The sequence below is a fragment of the Seriola aureovittata genome, chromosome 1, assembly GCF_021018895.1.
Source record: "Seriola aureovittata isolate HTS-2021-v1 ecotype China chromosome 1, ASM2101889v1, whole genome shotgun sequence".
Classification (NCBI taxonomy): domain Eukaryota; kingdom Metazoa; phylum Chordata; class Actinopteri; order Carangiformes; family Carangidae; genus Seriola; species Seriola aureovittata.
The window spans coordinates 30,724,237-30,741,983 of record NC_079364.1 but is presented as its reverse complement, the minus strand read 5'-3'; the positions used below and the strand labels follow the sequence as shown (position 1 = coordinate 30,741,983).

The window sequence follows — 17,747 nt, the reverse complement described above, 5'->3', positions numbered from 1 at the left end:
AAGCTTAGTTATATAAGTGCAGTCCATTCAGCATTTATTGACATTTCTATCACATATTTTGTAGGTGCATTACAGCTGTATATAACAACAATTCCCAGTGGTATAATAAATGTGGATGCAGATAAGTGACAGAGATTTGTTAAGTTTTTTGTTAAAATCGACACTTTATGAGTCAGTGAGCTTCATTACTACTGAACAGGCAACATAAAATATTTAAGACTTTTAAATACCTGAGGCTTTCTCTGAGGAAAGGACCTGCAGATATCCTGACAGTGTAATGAAAGGTGTTTAAGACACTGTGGTGATGAACAGAAAACCGTCCCTTTCATTTTCGAAGGTTGTGTATCTTTCCCATGAACCTCTTCACCTGCTCCGGGTCAAGTGTGTTGGCCCAGTGGCCGCCCTGCTTGAAATGTGAACCGATGATCATTCCACTTGCATCAAGGTAGCGTTCGACGTTGTCGTAGGTCACTCCTGAACCAATCAGCACAGGGATTCTCACAGACTGGGAAACCTCTGCAAAAACAAAGAGACACCATAACGGGGTTTAAAAATGAAACAATATATAACAACTAATGATGCAGGGAATTTCAGGACATAAAGTCTTTTAAGGCAAATAAAACTTTAATTCCTACCCACCTCTCAGCAGTAAATGTACATGGATGCATTTTAAATCTAACAAAATCGCAATACAGAGTGATAATAAAATGTGTGTAACTGTATTTGAGATGTGGTTAATGTTAATGCTCTGTTCAAATCTGGACTTGTTTATGAATGTGAATGTTAATGTGTCCCACTGTGTCTGCTGTAATGGTGAGAAGGGGTTTAACTGAGCGAGGCTGTGATACACTCAGTGATCTTTGGACACAGTCGAGGTGAACATCCACACTGGCATGTGAGCTGCGACCAGTGGCTGCATGTTTGTGTTGACAAGAGAGAGAGAGAGTACACGTGTGTGGGCAAGAGACAGAGATGGGGTTGGGGAGTGTGTGTGGATGTGTGTGTGTGTGTGTGCGTGCGTGTGCGTGTGTGTGTTCGAATGTGTGTCGGCACACTTGTGTGTGTGTGTTTGAAATCAAGGCTGTGTGCCTGTTAGGCTACGACTGTTTACAGTCTTGTATGTCGTGTTGGAAACTTCTTAAAATAAAAGCCCTGGTGTTGCTAAGTGAGCGACCTGGTCCAGATTGCAGACCCACTGACCCTCGGTAGCTACTAACCCCTGGTGCCTCCTTGGCCACAGATTAAGCATGTGAAGGGAGACATATCCAAATTATGGTGGATCACCTCAATGTAAAAATCCTTCATTCAAAAAGTAGTACCAAGTATTAAAAGTGCAGGTACTTATATTACAATTTGGCCCTTTTAGGAGTGTTATATTATATCTTATCTGTAATTACACATAAAAACATATTTTAATGCTATAGCTGTTTGAGGTAGAGCTCATTTTAACTACTTCATATTCTGCATCATATTTTTTATGGTTATAATAATAATAAACTTTATTTATATGGCACTTTTTTAAAACAAAGTTAAGAGCTTAACAGAGAGTAAATGGGAATTAAAAAAACAAAAATTACAAACAAAAGACAAAGAAACAGATCATAAAACAGAGGGTAATGAAATGAAGTTACATGAAAATATAAATTGTCAGTATGGCGAAAAAACAAAACACAACAACATCAAACATTCATAATATCTGATTGTTTGTTTTGCATGTAAAATTTGATTCTCCTAAGTGTTTGTAGCTGTCAAATAAAAGTAGTGGAGTAACAAGTAATCTACACTGCAGAAAGATGTATTCAGATAAGTGTAAGTAGCAATATAACAATTTAAAAATAATCAATTACTACAAATCCTGCACTGAAAATCTTACTTAAATACAGATATGGAAGTATTAGATGCAGAATGTACCTAAAGTATCAATTGTGTTTTATGCAAACTGATTCACTGATTTTGACCAACAGCAAACTGTAAACATATTGACATATTATACATCTCATGAGGTTGACAAATTTAGTAGTAAACAGCTGCTTATTTACACATCCACTAGATGTGCAGCAAAATCAACATTTATCTGGAGTCATGTTTCTGTAAATCCGAGACTCACTGTCCTTGTAGCTCTGCTTCTTCTGCTTCTTCAGACGGTAAATGTTTCACTATGTTCACCAGCTAAATGAGTGTGTTTGCTGTTTGGCAGTGGGCAGGCTGTGTACAGTTGGTTTGTCACAGCTGAAAGCAGCTGCCTGCTGAAACTGATACAAATATAACATCAGGTCTGGCCTGAGCCGCACTGCAGGACACATTTAAAATCATGAATAATCCTGAGAACATATTCATAGCTTGCATTTTTATAAGGGGAATTTCCCATTAAGTTCTGAAGTATTTCTTTGTTTTGTTACTGAAGGAGCTTACTTCTACCTGCTACTTGTTGTAAATACAACTGTGACATATTATCACCTAATACAGTTGACTTATTAACAAATAGTTGCATGTTTACACATTGAGCTGACATGGAGCAACATTAGCATGAATTCATGTGTCTGTCCACCAATATTAAAAGTCCAATATGTCTCCTTCAACTATCTGGCTCGTAAACTGTTGCTACAGCTAGTCACTAACTTTGTCTGTCTGCTGTCTGAGGCTTATAAACAATAGGTCTATAGGGTGATAACTCTCTGTGGGTTCGTTACTACGAGCGACACCTTTCACATTACATATCATACAACATCACAACATCCTTTTTTTAATCGGTAATCTACCTTTCTCACTGGACACATTTTGACTTGTCATGGTAAGAAAAGCTCAGGTGTTAATAACAACATTAACAGTGGCTCTGTTCTATTCAAGTGTTTGCTGTGACAGTGAGTCTGCATGTATCATACCAGGCTTAAGCACAGCGTTTGACTAAATGTACTTACAGTGAACCACTGGAAGTGTGATGGAGAATATGAATGAATATGAATATTCAGCCCAAGAAAAGTCTCTCAAAACTTTACTTTTACTGATTGGAGTATTTGTGCAAATGTAGCACTTTGTTTCTTCCCACCACTGGGTTTGCCTTACAGTCATCCAGTCAGAATAATGAGAACTGTGAGTCCATTTCTTCAATTCTACAAAGTACACAGAGTGAGTGATGTGTAGACTGAGTGTTCATAAGATAGTTGATCACCACCACCTGTGAGTCAGCAGTTACTTGGTCAGGTACTGAGGCTTCCCCCTTTCACTGATGGAACAAAACCTTCCCACCCAGTGGAGTTCAGACTGCATATTACTTCCTGCACTTGACTGTATATGGTGTGTGTGTGTGTGTGTGTGTGAGAGAGAGGCAGAGTGAGAGCGCATATCCAGCATTCCTACACTGAGCTACAGTGCAGCCAGGCCTCAAATGGGTCCCATATTGGGTGACTGATCCCTGGTCTCAATGTTCACTGTCCTGACCAACAGAGGACACTGAGCACTGTCAGGAACTCTCATACAGTATCAGTGATCACTACAGTTAAGGGTGCCCTCTGCTGGACAGATGGGCAGTGATTTAAAATTTAAATCTGGGCAGTTACTTGTTTTTTTCCCCCATATTTTATAGACTAATGCTTATTTATTAAAAATATCAACACAAAATAAATCAAATCAGTGTTGAAAGCTATTAGCTGTAGCCTTATATTGCTATCCAAAACTGTTTGACTAAGTAATGTCAAACAGTGCTTTGGATGCTTAGAGCTAGCATTCATTACAGCAGCTCCTGGTTGAATGAGGTGTGGAGTTTTTGTGGCAGTACCTGTGAGCTCCCTCGGGTCAGCCTCCGCACCAGTCGCCGCTCCTGTGATGACGAGTCCGTCTGAGAGGAAGAACTCCGCAGCACGGGCTGTCTCTTCAATGCTCACATCTGACGTCAGGGCATGGGAGCTGGGAAAACACACACACACACACACACACACACACACACACACACACACACACACACACACACACACACACACACACACACACAGTATACATACACATGAATGCACAGGCTAAATAAAACTATTTGGGGATAAAGCAGAGAGACTAACTCTGAACAGTGGGCTGAATCCAGGGATGAGCTAATTACAATTAGAATACAGTAAGATACAGTAAAAACAAAAGTTACATCAGCATTGGGGGAATATTGGTCTGGACATAAAAATACACTCAAGAGCCAATGCTTTCACTGTAAGTGATAAAAAAGACTTTTATAAACCATCTATCTTACTTATAACAATATATAGAGGTAGCCTAACATTTATGAGCAGCTCTCAGGTGATCACATAATTAATCAAATGTAGAAATAAAAAGTCAGAAACAAGGATTTAATCTATAGTACATCTGCTGCATTGTTCATTGTTACATTTCAATGAGTAATGTATTATCCTGCAAAGCCTATATGTCTTTAATCTTTACTAAATTAATTTTATGTGTGAAATACATCATATTCTCATTGGCTATTAACATGTGAAGCCTTATACATTTGTAATATATAGATACTGTATAAACAGGGGTAGAATAATGGCAAGCTGAGATGATAAGAAAAACAAACTGCTGCAGGATAAAATTCAGCTGTAATTCAAAGAAAACATACTGCGTAATAATGAGGGGATTTACTACCACACTGCAGACAATGAAGATGCAGAGAAAGTAACTGCTAACAAATATAATGCCAGCTTTATTATCATTTACATCCCTGAGAATTACAAAAAGACTAATGTAAATTCAAAAGTATGTTTGGAGAATATTTTATAAGAAAGCAGCAACTGCAAGAGGCTGAATCTACCCGACTCTGAATTATACATATTGTCTCAGGTATCAGGCATTTTCACTGTACAGTTTTTCCAAAACATGTCTTAGGAGGTGTGTCCTCACCTCTGTATAGGAGCCATGCAACATGCTCCTCTTAGCCAACTTAAGAGACAGTAGGGACAGTGGACAGGGACAGTAAAGAGACAGACAGGAACTGAGGCGAGATGCATGACAGCATCAAAGGTCCCCTGCTGGAATCAAACCCGCGACATTGTGTTTATAAGGTAAGCAACTTAACTATTTGGCTGTCAGGCCATCCCTGGAAATCTCTTAAGTTTAAGAACAGTTTTTAAGTCAAAAGATATTTGGTAAATAGGTTTTATTCTTAAGTTTGAGAGTGACAGTATAATTGAAGGATTTTTACTTTCATCTTTCATTTAAGTCCAAAATTTGACCTTTAGCGGTTTGATAAAAACACATAAAAGCTGATGTGACTTTTTGAAAAATACAAATTTAAATTTGGTGAAACCCTGTCAGACACAATTAGCAGCCAGAGTCAAGTAAATCAATTTTGATGCTACTGACAAACACTGACAAGACCTTAAATCTCCCTAACTGATATTTTTTGTTTCATCACGCCAAAATTGTTTGTATGGATCTTCATTTAGAAGCAGTATGGGTAAGTAGTAGTAGTCAGTGATGCCATTGTAATTATGTCAGGATCATCAGAGATAAAGTAGTTCTAAATCAACATGTTAAAGTGTCAAATATACAAACTATTTTCTTCATATCAGTGGATGATCTGGTTCTACTTTCTAATCAAACTGTGATCCCACCTGTGCTTCTTTTTGATGTCAGTGAAGATCTGCACATGTTCAGCTCCAATCTGTCTGCGATATCTTAGCAAGTCTCCGGCACAGGCGTTCAGGAGTCCCTCATCAGCCACGTGAGAAAAGACAAAACCCTCAGCCCTGATGAAATCCAGACCTGTCACCATACAGCCACATTATAATGTTATGGTAGCCACAGATCAAATACAGGTAGATTTTGGCTAAGTCTTACAGATGATTACAGCCTCATATACAGTATAAGAATAAATGAATTGATGTAAAGTCTGAACCTGAACCCAGAGCTACAGCCAGAGCCTGCTGGTTAGCAGCGGACAGTATTTGCACGCCGAGTGGCAGGGCCGGACAGATACCTCTCACAGCAGAGCATACTGCAGTCATACAGGCACACACCTCAGGGCCCACAGAGAACGAGTAAGGGATATCATGCATGTTCTCAATGATCAAACCATCCTGACAAAGGGGTTCACAAGTCATGGTTATTGACTTTCCTGGTAAGACTTCAAATATGGAAGGAACTCACACGATGTGCAATAACTTACAATTCCTGCATCACGGTAGACTGAGGCCTCCCTGCATGCTTCTTCAATTATCTGGGACATTTTCATACGACCCAGAGGGGTACCTGAGATAGACAAGGAACTTGATTACATACAGTATAAGATATCACAACTTACTGCAGTGAAATGTAAATAAGCACTTAACATCAAATTTGAAGTACTTGTACTTTACATGAGTTTTTCCATTTCATCCAACTTAAAACTTTAACTCCACTACTGTTCAGAGACCAACTGCAACAGAGAAATACTTACATAACAATGCATGGACAAATATAATCTTATACTGTAATATATAATAGTATAACAGTCACTTATGCACTGAGTACTTTAAGTACATGTTGCTAATACACTTTTGTTGTGACATTTTCAGTTCAGCACAGTTGTAATGGAGTATTCTTACAGTGCATGGTGTTAGAGAATACTTCCTCCACTGAAAACTTTACATTCAGTCATGGAGGACACTGGTTAGTGTAATCTCGCGTTACCTGGTAAAGCTTTAACGTGAATCATCCCAATAACCACGGATTTTAAGCGCCCAAAAAGCTCCAAAAACTTCATATTTCCTTCTTTTTGTTGAGTAATCAGGTAGCAAAGAACAAATCTTGTTTTTCTCTTTTAAAGACGGGGATCACGTGATAGGCCAAGGGTCAATTATTTGGGGAAGGAGGGAGAGTATGACGCGCTGGAAATGGGGGCAAAGGGAGAAGCATCCGCAGCTTAGCATAGTTAAGTTTTTGCTGGATAACAGACAGTGACAGCGACTGATGACCTTTTGTGGACTTAACACAACGAAAAGAGTCAATTATCCCACAATACATTGGTCGGTTTTTGCTCTTTTTAGGCTCAATCTGAAGAAGTACGGTTTTGTTTACATCTGACAGACTAGCCACGCGGTGGCTGGGTACTTCCTCTCAGGAAGCTCCTCCCCTTCAGCTGTCACCACACGCCTCCCGCTTGTCGGCTAAATTATAAACTTATTTTTCCTTCTTTTTAGCACAATATAGAAAGGATATATTAAACATACGTGCAATCGAGCCGCTCCAGGTGTGAAACTGCGGTTAATGGAGGCGAGATTAGACTATAAAGAGGCGGTGAGATTGGAGGTTTAGCGCCAAGTTAAATCTACTCCTCCCTGCTAGGCGCCAGCTCAGAGGAACTAGCCCGGCCTGGGTACACAGACGCACAAAGAGCTCCTCCGAGTACGAACAACAGGCGGTGAAGTTACTCAAAATTCATATTTATTTTTTTAGACGTGGATGAGAGTGAACTTCAAGGGCAGAGTCTTGAGGTGAGTGGATGAAAAGAAACTTTATCATTGCATCAAGTTATTTATGTTGTGCTAGTTTCAGCTGCAGCTTGTGTAGCTACGCAGGCTTTAACCTTAATGATAACTAAACCGGACGTTGAATTAAAAGTTTGTATGGATGGTCACACTTTACCGTTTCATGTGTGCTCGATGTTGTTGCTGTTAAATGGTGAATTAAGAAAATAGGCGCCCCAGCTGTGCCGGGGTAGTTCGGCCATTATGTGGCAAGCCAGCTGTTCAAAGTTAGCAGGGGAAATTTACCAGCTTCCCCTTAAAAATACACGAAATAACAACACTCAGTGGATAACTCAGCATCTGTTGTTAATAATCGGTTAATTTCGTGAATGTGCTCACAGTGTGTGGTACTTTTTGACGACTTTTAACACCGCGTACCTTTTTCATTTCCCCGCGCCAGACTGACTTGGGCTTTGTCAGCAGGAGGGAGTTCAGAGTGGGGGTTGGGAGTATCAGCTATATGCTTGTTTATCTAAACCCCAAAATGAAAAAGTTTTTTAAAACATGTCTCCTTCACAGGTTTACTCTGGGAACTGACACCAACCCCTCAGAATATAATGAGAGGAAAACGGTAAGTTTTATGTTTTTAAATCACGGCTCTGTCAACCGTGTCACTCAAAGTGTGCGACGACAGAAAGAGAAGAAGAAGAAGAGTTGATGGAGCTTTAGCCGTTTGGCTAGCTAGCTTGTTGCTGTGAGACATTAGTCTGAGCATTTTAGCATGTTTATCAAGCTTGTCAACATATTCTGTTCACTATGAAGACTTACAGCCACCTGTTTGTTGTTTTATGATGTTACAGGGAAGACACAGAACCGAAGTCTGTTGCTCCTGAGGCGCCCAAAGAAAACACAGCACGACCGAGAAAGAGGAAGGCAGATGTTGCTATTGTGAGTGGTCTGAGAGGCTTTCAGACTGGCCTTTAATTGACATAATGAACCCCATTTTCAGCTGTAGCTGCTGGGCCTGATTCAATAACCAAAACTGAATAACACACTGTATATTCATCATTTGCTGGCAAGTAACAGTGTCCTTTGCGTCACTAAAGTATGACTGATTGATGCAGCTGGTCATGTATTGCCTATGACTTAAGTTGTTTGTAATAATACTTTTTATTGGTGCTTATAAAGTGAAAAACTGACAGTGCAGGATTCAGTTTCTGCCTTTCACAAGCTCTCATGCTGTGGAAATGGATCTGATCTGACAAGCTTTGGCAGTTTGAACTGAATCACATGGTGAATCTTTTTTTTATTTATTTTTTTTAATCCTTTACAGTATTTACAAGATCTGGATGATGATGAGGAGGTAGCAGAGATGACGAGGAAGAAGCAGCGTGACTGTGAGGTAGGCTTGGTTATCTCTGATTAAGTGGTTTGTCTGTAGCCTTAATGTTTGACGTCAAGGTTATTGAAGAGCTGAGCCCATCACAACATGTTGTTTACTGTGACCTTACCCTCACATTTTCCTTGTCATCTCTAATTCTCTCTTTGTTTCTCTTTCTCTCTCTCTTTCTCTTGTGAAGCTGGTCTGGAGTCCTGGTACTGGTTACAAGAGTCCACACAGGTGGATTCCCACGCCTGATCACGAAGAGGACCAACCTGTTGCTCTGATAAATGCAGGCTTCCCCCACTACAACTTTAACAACATATTTGTCACCCCCGTGCATTGTGCCCCACTCCCTGCGCTGTGGTGAGTACTATTGTAGTGTGGTTAATTACAGTGGCAAGCAAGTGTGTGAAAGCTTGAGTCATAAAATGTGACCTGATCTTCATCTCAGTCTCTGTAGTCAAACAGTGTCCCTAAAATAATATCACACAGTTATAATCTTTTGTGTTTATTGAACACCGCCATTAAACATTCTCAGTGCTGGTGGAAAAAGTAAGTGAACCTGTGGATTTATTAACTGGTTGAACCTCATTTGGCAGCAATAACCTCAAACCAGCTCTTCCAGTAGTTTCTAATCAGACCTGCACAGTGTTCAGGAGGAAGTTTGGACCAGTCTTCTTTAAAGAACTGCTTCAGCTCAGACAGATTCTGGGTCTGAGCTCTGACTGGGCCACCCCAACAGGTGGATTTTTCTTTGTTTGAAGTCACTCTGTTGTAGATTTACTTTGATTTTTAGGGTCATTATCCTGTAGCATCACCCAACGTCTACTGAACTCCAGCAGGTGGACAGCCACCCTGACACTATCCTGTACGGTACACTGACAAAACCTTGGGAATTAATTATTTTTCAAAGCCCCAAATCATGGTGTTCCCTTCCCCCTACTTAACATTTGGGATGATGTATTTATGTTGGTATGTAGTGAACCTTTTTCTAAACCATACATAGTGCTGCATGTTTTTCCCAAACACTTCAACCATAGTTTTCTCAGTCCATAAAACATTTTTTCAGTAGTGATGTGGAGTCAGCACCTTCCTCCGTGCTCCATGCGTCATGATGTGTGTGTGTATAGTGGACTTATGAGCAGAGACGTTAACCAGCTCCAATGATTCCTTTAAGCCTTTAGCTGTTACTCTGAGGCTCTTTGTTACATAACTGATCACCTGTGTTGAGCTTTTGAAGTCACTTTAGCTGACTTCTAGGGAGAGTAGCCACAGAATGTAAACATCTCTATTTATAGACAGTTTGTGTGACTGTGGACTGATGAAGATCTCAACTCTTTGAGATGACCCTGTGACCCTTTCAGCTTTATGCTAATCAACAATTCTTGACCTAAGTATTCTGAGATCTCTTTTGTAAGGTATGGTTCACATCAGATGTTTCTTGTGAACAGCAAACTCGAGATGTTTGAGTCTTCAATTGTCTCTAACCCACAGCTACAGTCTGGTTTCACTGACTTGACTCTGGACTTTGATAACTCCCGACTCCAGTTAGCTTTTGTTTTTGTCATTAGCTAAAAGGGATTCACATACTTTTTCCAGCTACACTGTGAATGTTTGTCTTTTGATATGGACAAGAACAATACAATTGTTTTATGAGTTAAAATAGATTGTGTTTATTATTAAAAATTAGATGAAACTCTGGAGATATTTTAGTAGCAAGTCGATACCTAAATGGAGGTAAACCCTGTGTTCACTCACTGCTTCTTGCCACCTTATCTCCACATCCCACAACCACGTGTGCTCTCTTATATCAAAGCGCATAGAGGGAGGTGACAAATTAAAAGAAAAACCTGAATAAATGAGTTAATTCATGAGGGATTTTGGAGCAGTTTGTTAGCAAACGCTGATCAAAACTAAAGTGAGGGAACATCTGAAGGAAGAGTGCTGTCTTCCCTCCAGAAGAATTCCAGAGAGTTGGAGAATCTATGACATGCAGCACTGAAGATGTTGCTGATGCATATTTTTGAAACAACATCCTATTAAAATACTTCATATTGGTTTTCCTTCCTAATTTGTCACCCATCTGTACTAAGGCAACAGACTTCATTTGTGTTATCACCCGGCTAGAGCAAAGATACAGGCCTGTAAACCCACGTAGGAACTAGACTGAAAAAATATTAACTTAGTATTTTCTTATGATGTTGCTCTGATTTAATGTATCTGTCCAAAAACCATACTCCGCACATGTTGCACCACAAAGACAACAGTCAAGAGTTGAATCCTTGACCATTGTGTCCATCTATTTTGTTAATTAGCTGGGCCAGTAAGGATGTGGTGTGGAGCAACATGTTGGAGAAGGATAAGACCTACACCAGAGATGTGCATGTGATGGAGAAGCATCCTCATCTTCAGCCCAAGATGAGAGCAATTCTCCTGGACTGGCTCATGGAGGTCTGTAGCATGTCTCAGTGACCAGTTTAATAACTTCAGTCATCACACCTGTAAACGATGCATGTAATGACTTTAGTTTTGATAATTTCAGCAGACTTTTACATTAGGGTTAAATTGGCTTTTGTGCTTTCTGTTAACAGAAGCTATAGACGGTATAAAGAGTTTACAGGACCTGGTCTAAGCCTGTTAACTATCAGCACTTCAAGACATTTCCAAGCTGCTGTTCTGCTGCTAATATCTAGATTTCTTATAAACATGATGTCATTGGACAAAATCACCAAACACATAAGACAAAGAATGAGATGTGGTTTCTGTGACACTCACTGGTTCTCCTGTATAGATCCAGCCAAAAAAAAATGCATGAACCTTGCAGAGCATCATGTTAAGTTTCATGTCTACAGAACATCTCTTAGGGTAAAGTACTGTCACTAGTAAACTGAGCTGTAGGACTTGGTCAGCACTCTGCTCTTTCTTTGTGATGTAGTCAAATTCTGCTTTGATCTGGTTATTGTAATGTAACTGCAAACCTGTGTTAGGTGGATAATTATCTGTAAACATCCTGTGGCATAAACAGTTAAAGTAAAACTGACAGAGGAAAAAAAATTACTTTGAACATCATTGTACTGAAGGTGAATAATGAGCTGCAATGACTTATGAGTTCTCCTGTTTCTGAAGGAGATCAACCAGTCTGATAGGGTCTTTACTCAATGTGATTAGACCAAATCAGCTTTAGCCCTTTGATTTTTGGTTCCTCTTCATATCAAAGGATAAATTGCTATGAATAATGGTGATAAGAGCTTCGAGATCTGAGATCTGTTTCAGTGCAGCACCGTTTAAATTTAAACACTGAGATAGTTCATTTTTTCTCCCTGTAATGTTGTTGCTTGAATATATTAGACTTGATACCAATTTAAAGGTACAGGAAACTTTATTTAGAATTGTATTACTTCCATAGCTATATGTAGGAATACATGCAATGTACTCTGCAAAGCATTTCCAGTTTCTGAATAGATTAAGTTGTGCCAGGATGATGTGGATGTTTCAAGTTGATTCAACCACAGACATCCATGGAAACAACAAAATCTCATGTTGTAGGTTGCTATGGAAATACAGAAACACAGCACACAGAATAAAGGTAACTGAGGAATCTCACAAATATAACTGAATGAACTGAAAACGCTAGAGCAGCTTCAATTTCTACCCAACAAGAAACCAAATGACAAATTTGTTTGTGTTAAATGGAGTAGTGTGTCAACAATGCAAATAACAACACACAGATCCACTTAATAACAGCTGATACACAGAAAGAGAGGGATGATGCAACAAGCCTTTAAAAGTCACATTCCAGCAGCTGTAACAGTTCACTTTGTTTTGTATCTAGTGCTGTTTGTAATGTGTGCTTCACAAACATCCTTTTTCTTTGACACTTGGACTTTTAACCAGAAACCTTGCACAGAGCTTATTCCAAGTGTACTAGTTATAGTAGTATTAGTTATAGTCGTGCGCTGACCAACACTTCAGAGGTCAAGAAGTCACATCCTGGATGAAACCCAAAGTAAAGCAGGAAATAAACAGCAGGGAATCTAGTTAATTGTAAAAAAAAAAAAAAAAGAACAGAAAAGAAACTTACAGCACTTTGTGACATGTCTAACATCTGATGAAAACATAATGAATTAAAACATATCAAGCTACAATCACACCTGTTGAGTGTCCAGTGCCCTCTGAATCTTTGCTCTTGGTTGCATTCTTTTGTGAAACATTGTGTGGAAATCTACTGAAAAACTCACTCACTGTCATTTCAATTTTTTAAGCAAGAATATAAAATATGAATGACACTTATCAGTAATCCACCATCATTATAGTGAACTTCATTTAATGCCACTCGCATAAACGAACCTACCAGTGGATGTGGTCTGAATTCGTGGGAGTTCATCACACTGAAGCAACATTCTGTGTGTGTGCATGTTTCAGGTGAGTGAGGTGTACAAGCTGCACAGGGAGACGTACCACCTCGCTCAGGACTACTTTGACCGCTTCATGGCCACACAGAGAAACGTCTTCAAATCAACACTGCAGCTCATAGGCATCACCTGTCTCTTCATCGCTGCCAAAGTCGAGGTGAGACATACTGGACTGTGCGGGACGTCAAGTGGAATGATCTAAATTGCCCTTTGCACCTTTTCTCCTGCTTTATTTTGTAATATGTTGGCTGGTATGGTTGGTTATTATAATGATCTTGTAATTTTGCTTCTTAGGAGATGTATCCTCCCAAGGTCCACCAGTTTGCCTACGTTACAGACGAGGCCTGCACGGAAGATGAGATTCTCAGTATGGAAATCATTATTATGAAGGTAAAGAACACAAATGTAACTCATTGACCCATGACACATCAGTATGAACTGGTCTGCATTTGTCCAAGGGTCTGTAAATAGTATGGATCTTGTAATGATTGGCCCTTAGTTACCTTTCACCACTGGTGGACAGCATGTTTTCCTCCTTTTTGTTTTATGACATGAGGTTCTAAATGCATGTCTGTACAGGTAGTTATTCTAAAACCTTGCTTATGTAGGCTCTCTCTCGCTCACTCTCTCTCTCTCGTCTCTAACACAGGAGCTGAAGTGGAGTCTCAGTCCACAGACTCCCATCTCCTGGCTCAATGTTTACATGCAGGTGGCCTACCTGAAAGAGACAGATGACCTGCTCATCCCCAGATACCCCCAGACTACCTTCTCACAGATATCAGAGGTGTGTGTGTGTGTGTGTGTGTGTCTTCACTAATGAATTGATTTATCCATTAGGTATTTAAATACAGAAATATGAGAGTTTAAGTAGATGCACACTGAACAGTGGAACAGGAGATGGATGGAGCATGAATGTGCAGATGACAAATCTGCAGTAATGATGTGATACAATCATGTCAATGTGGAGCAGAGTCTGAGTGGAAAGTTTACACATCTTGTAGAAAATTTGGATTATTTGATCGTAAATCATCCTCTTTCTCATTTTATAAGAGCAGTACTTCTTCTGAGGTGTGCTCTGATGTTTAACCATGGTGTTTTTCTGTTTTTTCTAGTTGTTGGATCTCTGTATGCTAGATGTGCATTGCCTTGAGTTTTCCAATGGTACCCTGGCTGCTTCAGCCCTGTTTCACTTCTCCTCCTTGGAGCTGGTGGAAAACGTTTCAGGTAAAAATAAGACAAACTTCACTAACTTTTAATCTTCTTGAGCAAAAAGTTTTTATTAAACCATACCGTTCATCCCTCTGTACATGCAGCCCTGAAGTGGGTGGAGGTAGAGGAGTGTGTAAGGTGGATGGTGCCTTTTGCCATGGCTCTGCGGGAGGTTGGCGGGTTGCCCATGAAAACATTCCCAGGAATCCCTGCGGATGACATGCACAACATCCAGTCCCATGCCCCTTATCTGACATGGCTGGTAAGTGAAAGTCTATCTATCTATCTATCTATCTATCTATCTCTATCTCTCTATATATTCTCAGTTTTAATATGTTGAAAAATTAGAAAGAAAGCGGGAAAAATCTTGATCCATGAAAAATATGAGTAATCTTAGGGAGTGAGGATAAAAATGTGTGCAGCCATTTAACCTGCAACCTAACATATCTGAAATGTTTTCAGCTGAGGACTTGTAGATACAGCAGATTCAGGAAGTATTCAGACCCCTTCACTTTGTGTTGTAGATGTAATTTCAAATGGATAAACCTTCCATCAATCTACAATCAATAACGCATAACAATAAAGTGAAAACATGTTTTTGAAGTTTTGTAAATTTATTCAAAATCAAAAACTGAAATCTTTTACAAAAGCATTCCCACCCTTTACTGTGACTCTCCAAACTGTGATCAGGTGCTTCCTGTTCATCATCTGTGAGATGTGTCTAGAACTTGACTGGAGTCCACCTATGGCAAAGTCAATTAATTGGACATAGTTTAGAAAGGCACACACCTTTTGTGTGTATGAGGCCCCACTATTCACACTGCATATCAGTGTGAATTTTTGGGGATAATGGCAAGGGCTACGTGAAGAAACTTAAGACTCCTTTGAAACAAAAGACGTGTAAAAACACTCAACTCAATATCTTCTGTAATAAATGAATAAGCTCCTGAAAAGGTTTGAAACACATCTACTACTCCAGTAAAAATTCGACATCATAAATGTAAATATGTCTGATCATAAGTTTAAGCTGTTTGTAACTCCACTAAAGACTATCAGTATCTGTACACTGAAAGTTTCACAGGGTATTTTCATTGCACATTTTCACAGTATGGTGGTATTTTGCATAATGAACCGAAGGCTGTGATGAAGGTCATGATGATTTCACTGCTTCCTAGTGACAGCACAGTTAACCTGTGTATTCCTGCTGTCTACAGGACAAGGCCTACTCTTACCAGGATGTGGAGTTGGAGTGTCACGGCCGGTGCTCTGTCCCTTCAGGCGTCCTGACTCCACCTCTGAGCAGTGAGAAAACTGAAGAGCTGGCTCGAGTGGACAGCACAAAACTGAAAGTTATACCAAGGATGCACGCGGCATCTCCACAGCGGTCCCTTCCAAAGTAGCGAAGCGACCACTGAAACTGATGAGACAACAGCAAATTTTAATTCGATTTTTACATTGGAGCTGTAAGAAAGGCGCAGCTCTGATGTGTTGCCTCTGAACAGTGACGCCTCTGCAGCACCAGTACAGATGTATGATGGATTTCTGGTGGGGAAACACTGGAAGTGGTATTTTCTCATTTCAAAGTCATGCTGATTTACTTGGATGCTTTTAAATGTCTCTGAAGGGGGTGAATACACTGACTTTGGATAAATTGGGGAAGTACTGACAATCAGTGAACAAATGGCTTTGATCCCCACAGGAATCTTTACCTATTCAACCCTCCAGCTCGGGTGAAAACACAAAGCTAAGGGCCAGTAGGGATGGGACGGCCCAAGAGGAGAATTCTTTTGTTTGTTTGTTTTTTTTTTTTTTGTTTTTTTTAATAGCATTGCACCCTCATGCTTGCATTAATTACCAGTCACACCTACATTTAATGGTTGCCATCTTTATTTGCTATGCAGAGGCCAAATTCAGTTTTATGGAGTCTGTATTTGATTGTGTGTGTGTGCTAGTTTTTTTTTTTTTTTTTTTTTTTTTTTTTTTTAAATTCTTTTAGTGGCCTCATTTGCCCAAAAACTATTCCTAGAGTCCTATTTGGCTCTATGTGCTGCTATAAAGTGGGCTTTGCATGATGGAGGGGGAGGAGAGCGAGTGTGTGTGTGAATGAGTGTGTGAGATTTTTTGTTTTTTCTTAATGATATGAAATAGGGTGTTGCTCTTGTTTTTGGTTGTACTCTCTGTACATTTTATTGGATAAAACATGGCCATGTTTTACTTGGGGACCAGTAGCTCGGCTACATAAATGGACAAGTGACAAAGCCAGGCTTCAGAAGCTAAACTATGGATTGTATTTAACTTTGTTTTTTTTTTTTTTTTTTATCCCAACCTGCAGTTCGTTTGCCCACCACCAAAATGTAAGATTTCTATTTTGACATTTTAAAAATAAAATGCTGCTACATATTTTCCATCAAAGAAAGTTTCTCAAGACTTTTTAATTTAGCAATCCTTTGTTGTACTATGGGTTTTCAGTGACATGTCGTTTTTAATCAGGTTTATCATTAATATAAAGTACTGCAAGTCAGGTAGCTTAAATATACTTTTTTTTTTTTTTCAATAAAATATGTAGTATAAATTATATATAAAAAAAAAAAAAAAAAAAAAAGTCTAATACAAACATGTACAGTGTGCAGTATGAATTATGGAGGTACAATAGTTCACAGTATGAAATTAGTTTTAATGAAATCTTAGTGTTAATGTTTTCTTCAAACCTTACAAACACACAGATGCACACAGGTTTTATTCCACTAGATGTCAGTGTGATGCTTCAGTTTGCATGAGAAACTTGCACAAACACCATGCATGCAACGCACAGATGTGATATTGAGGGGGAAAGGATTACAAGAGGAAGTTCTCATTCAGTTCAGAGCATGTGTGTATTTTAATGACGGAGCAGAGCTGTCAAGTCTCTATTCATTCAAGGCAAGTCCAAGTAAAAGTTGTCTGAGATGTAAGTTGACAGTCCTGAGAAAAACATGGTAAAAATCTCTGGTTGTTATTCCAAAATGCTGATTCCTTGATCACACTATGACTCACACCCACCAATGGCTCATTTAGATTTTTTGCTGACCAAAGACGGCCTGCAGCAAAAATCAGATAGTTGCTGAAATTAATCACCAAGTTCTCTCAGTGTGACTGCTGCTACAAGACGTCTACAAACCAACCAATCAAAATGCAGCATGAAATAACACAGTACAGTGTGCTGGTGGATTCAATTCCTGAGTGAAGTGTAGGGAAAAACCACAAACCACAGCAATGGAGGTGAAAGAAAAAGGTTTGTGATGTCAAAACAGAAAACCTTGCAGAGCTTTGTCTGTCTCT

The 17,747-nt window shown here is 39.4% G+C and overlaps 2 protein-coding genes across 5 annotated transcripts; one reads left to right on the top strand and one right to left on the bottom strand.

Moving 5' to 3' along the window:
• Positions 1-17: 17 nt before the first annotated feature.
• Positions 18-6,807, bottom strand: zgc:162297 (uncharacterized protein LOC555865 homolog). Of its 4 annotated transcripts, none has more exons than XM_056376918.1 (6): positions 6,649-6,807; positions 6,146-6,228; positions 5,957-6,056; positions 5,592-5,742; positions 3,776-3,903; positions 18-516 (listed from the first exon to the last, which is right to left on the bottom strand). In XM_056376918.1, the coding sequence occupies exons 1-6, from the start codon at positions 6,719-6,721 to the stop codon at positions 326-328; spliced, it is 726 nt and encodes a 241-aa protein (XP_056232893.1). In that variant the 5' UTR covers positions 6,722-6,807; the 3' UTR covers positions 18-325. The 4 variants fall into 4 exon arrangements, with proteins under 4 accessions (XP_056232893.1, XP_056232876.1, XP_056232901.1 ...); XM_056376901.1 differs by having other exon boundaries at positions 5,876-6,056; positions 6,649-6,805; XM_056376926.1 differs by lacking the exon at positions 6,649-6,807 and adding an exon at positions 6,416-6,537 and having other exon boundaries at positions 5,876-6,056.
• A 335-nt stretch (positions 6,808-7,142) lies between these two features.
• ccne1 (cyclin E1) lies at positions 7,143-16,869 on the top strand. The gene is made up of 12 exons (XM_056385780.1): positions 7,143-7,451; positions 8,004-8,055; positions 8,285-8,372; positions 8,758-8,826; positions 9,005-9,171; positions 11,124-11,259; positions 13,231-13,377; positions 13,515-13,610; positions 13,870-14,004; positions 14,333-14,444; positions 14,534-14,691; positions 15,644-16,869. The coding sequence occupies exons 2-12, from the start codon at positions 8,042-8,044 to the stop codon at positions 15,827-15,829; spliced, it is 1,308 nt and encodes a 435-aa protein (XP_056241755.1). The 5' UTR covers positions 7,143-7,451; positions 8,004-8,041; the 3' UTR covers positions 15,830-16,869.
• The last annotated feature ends 878 nt before the right edge of the window (positions 16,870-17,747 follow it).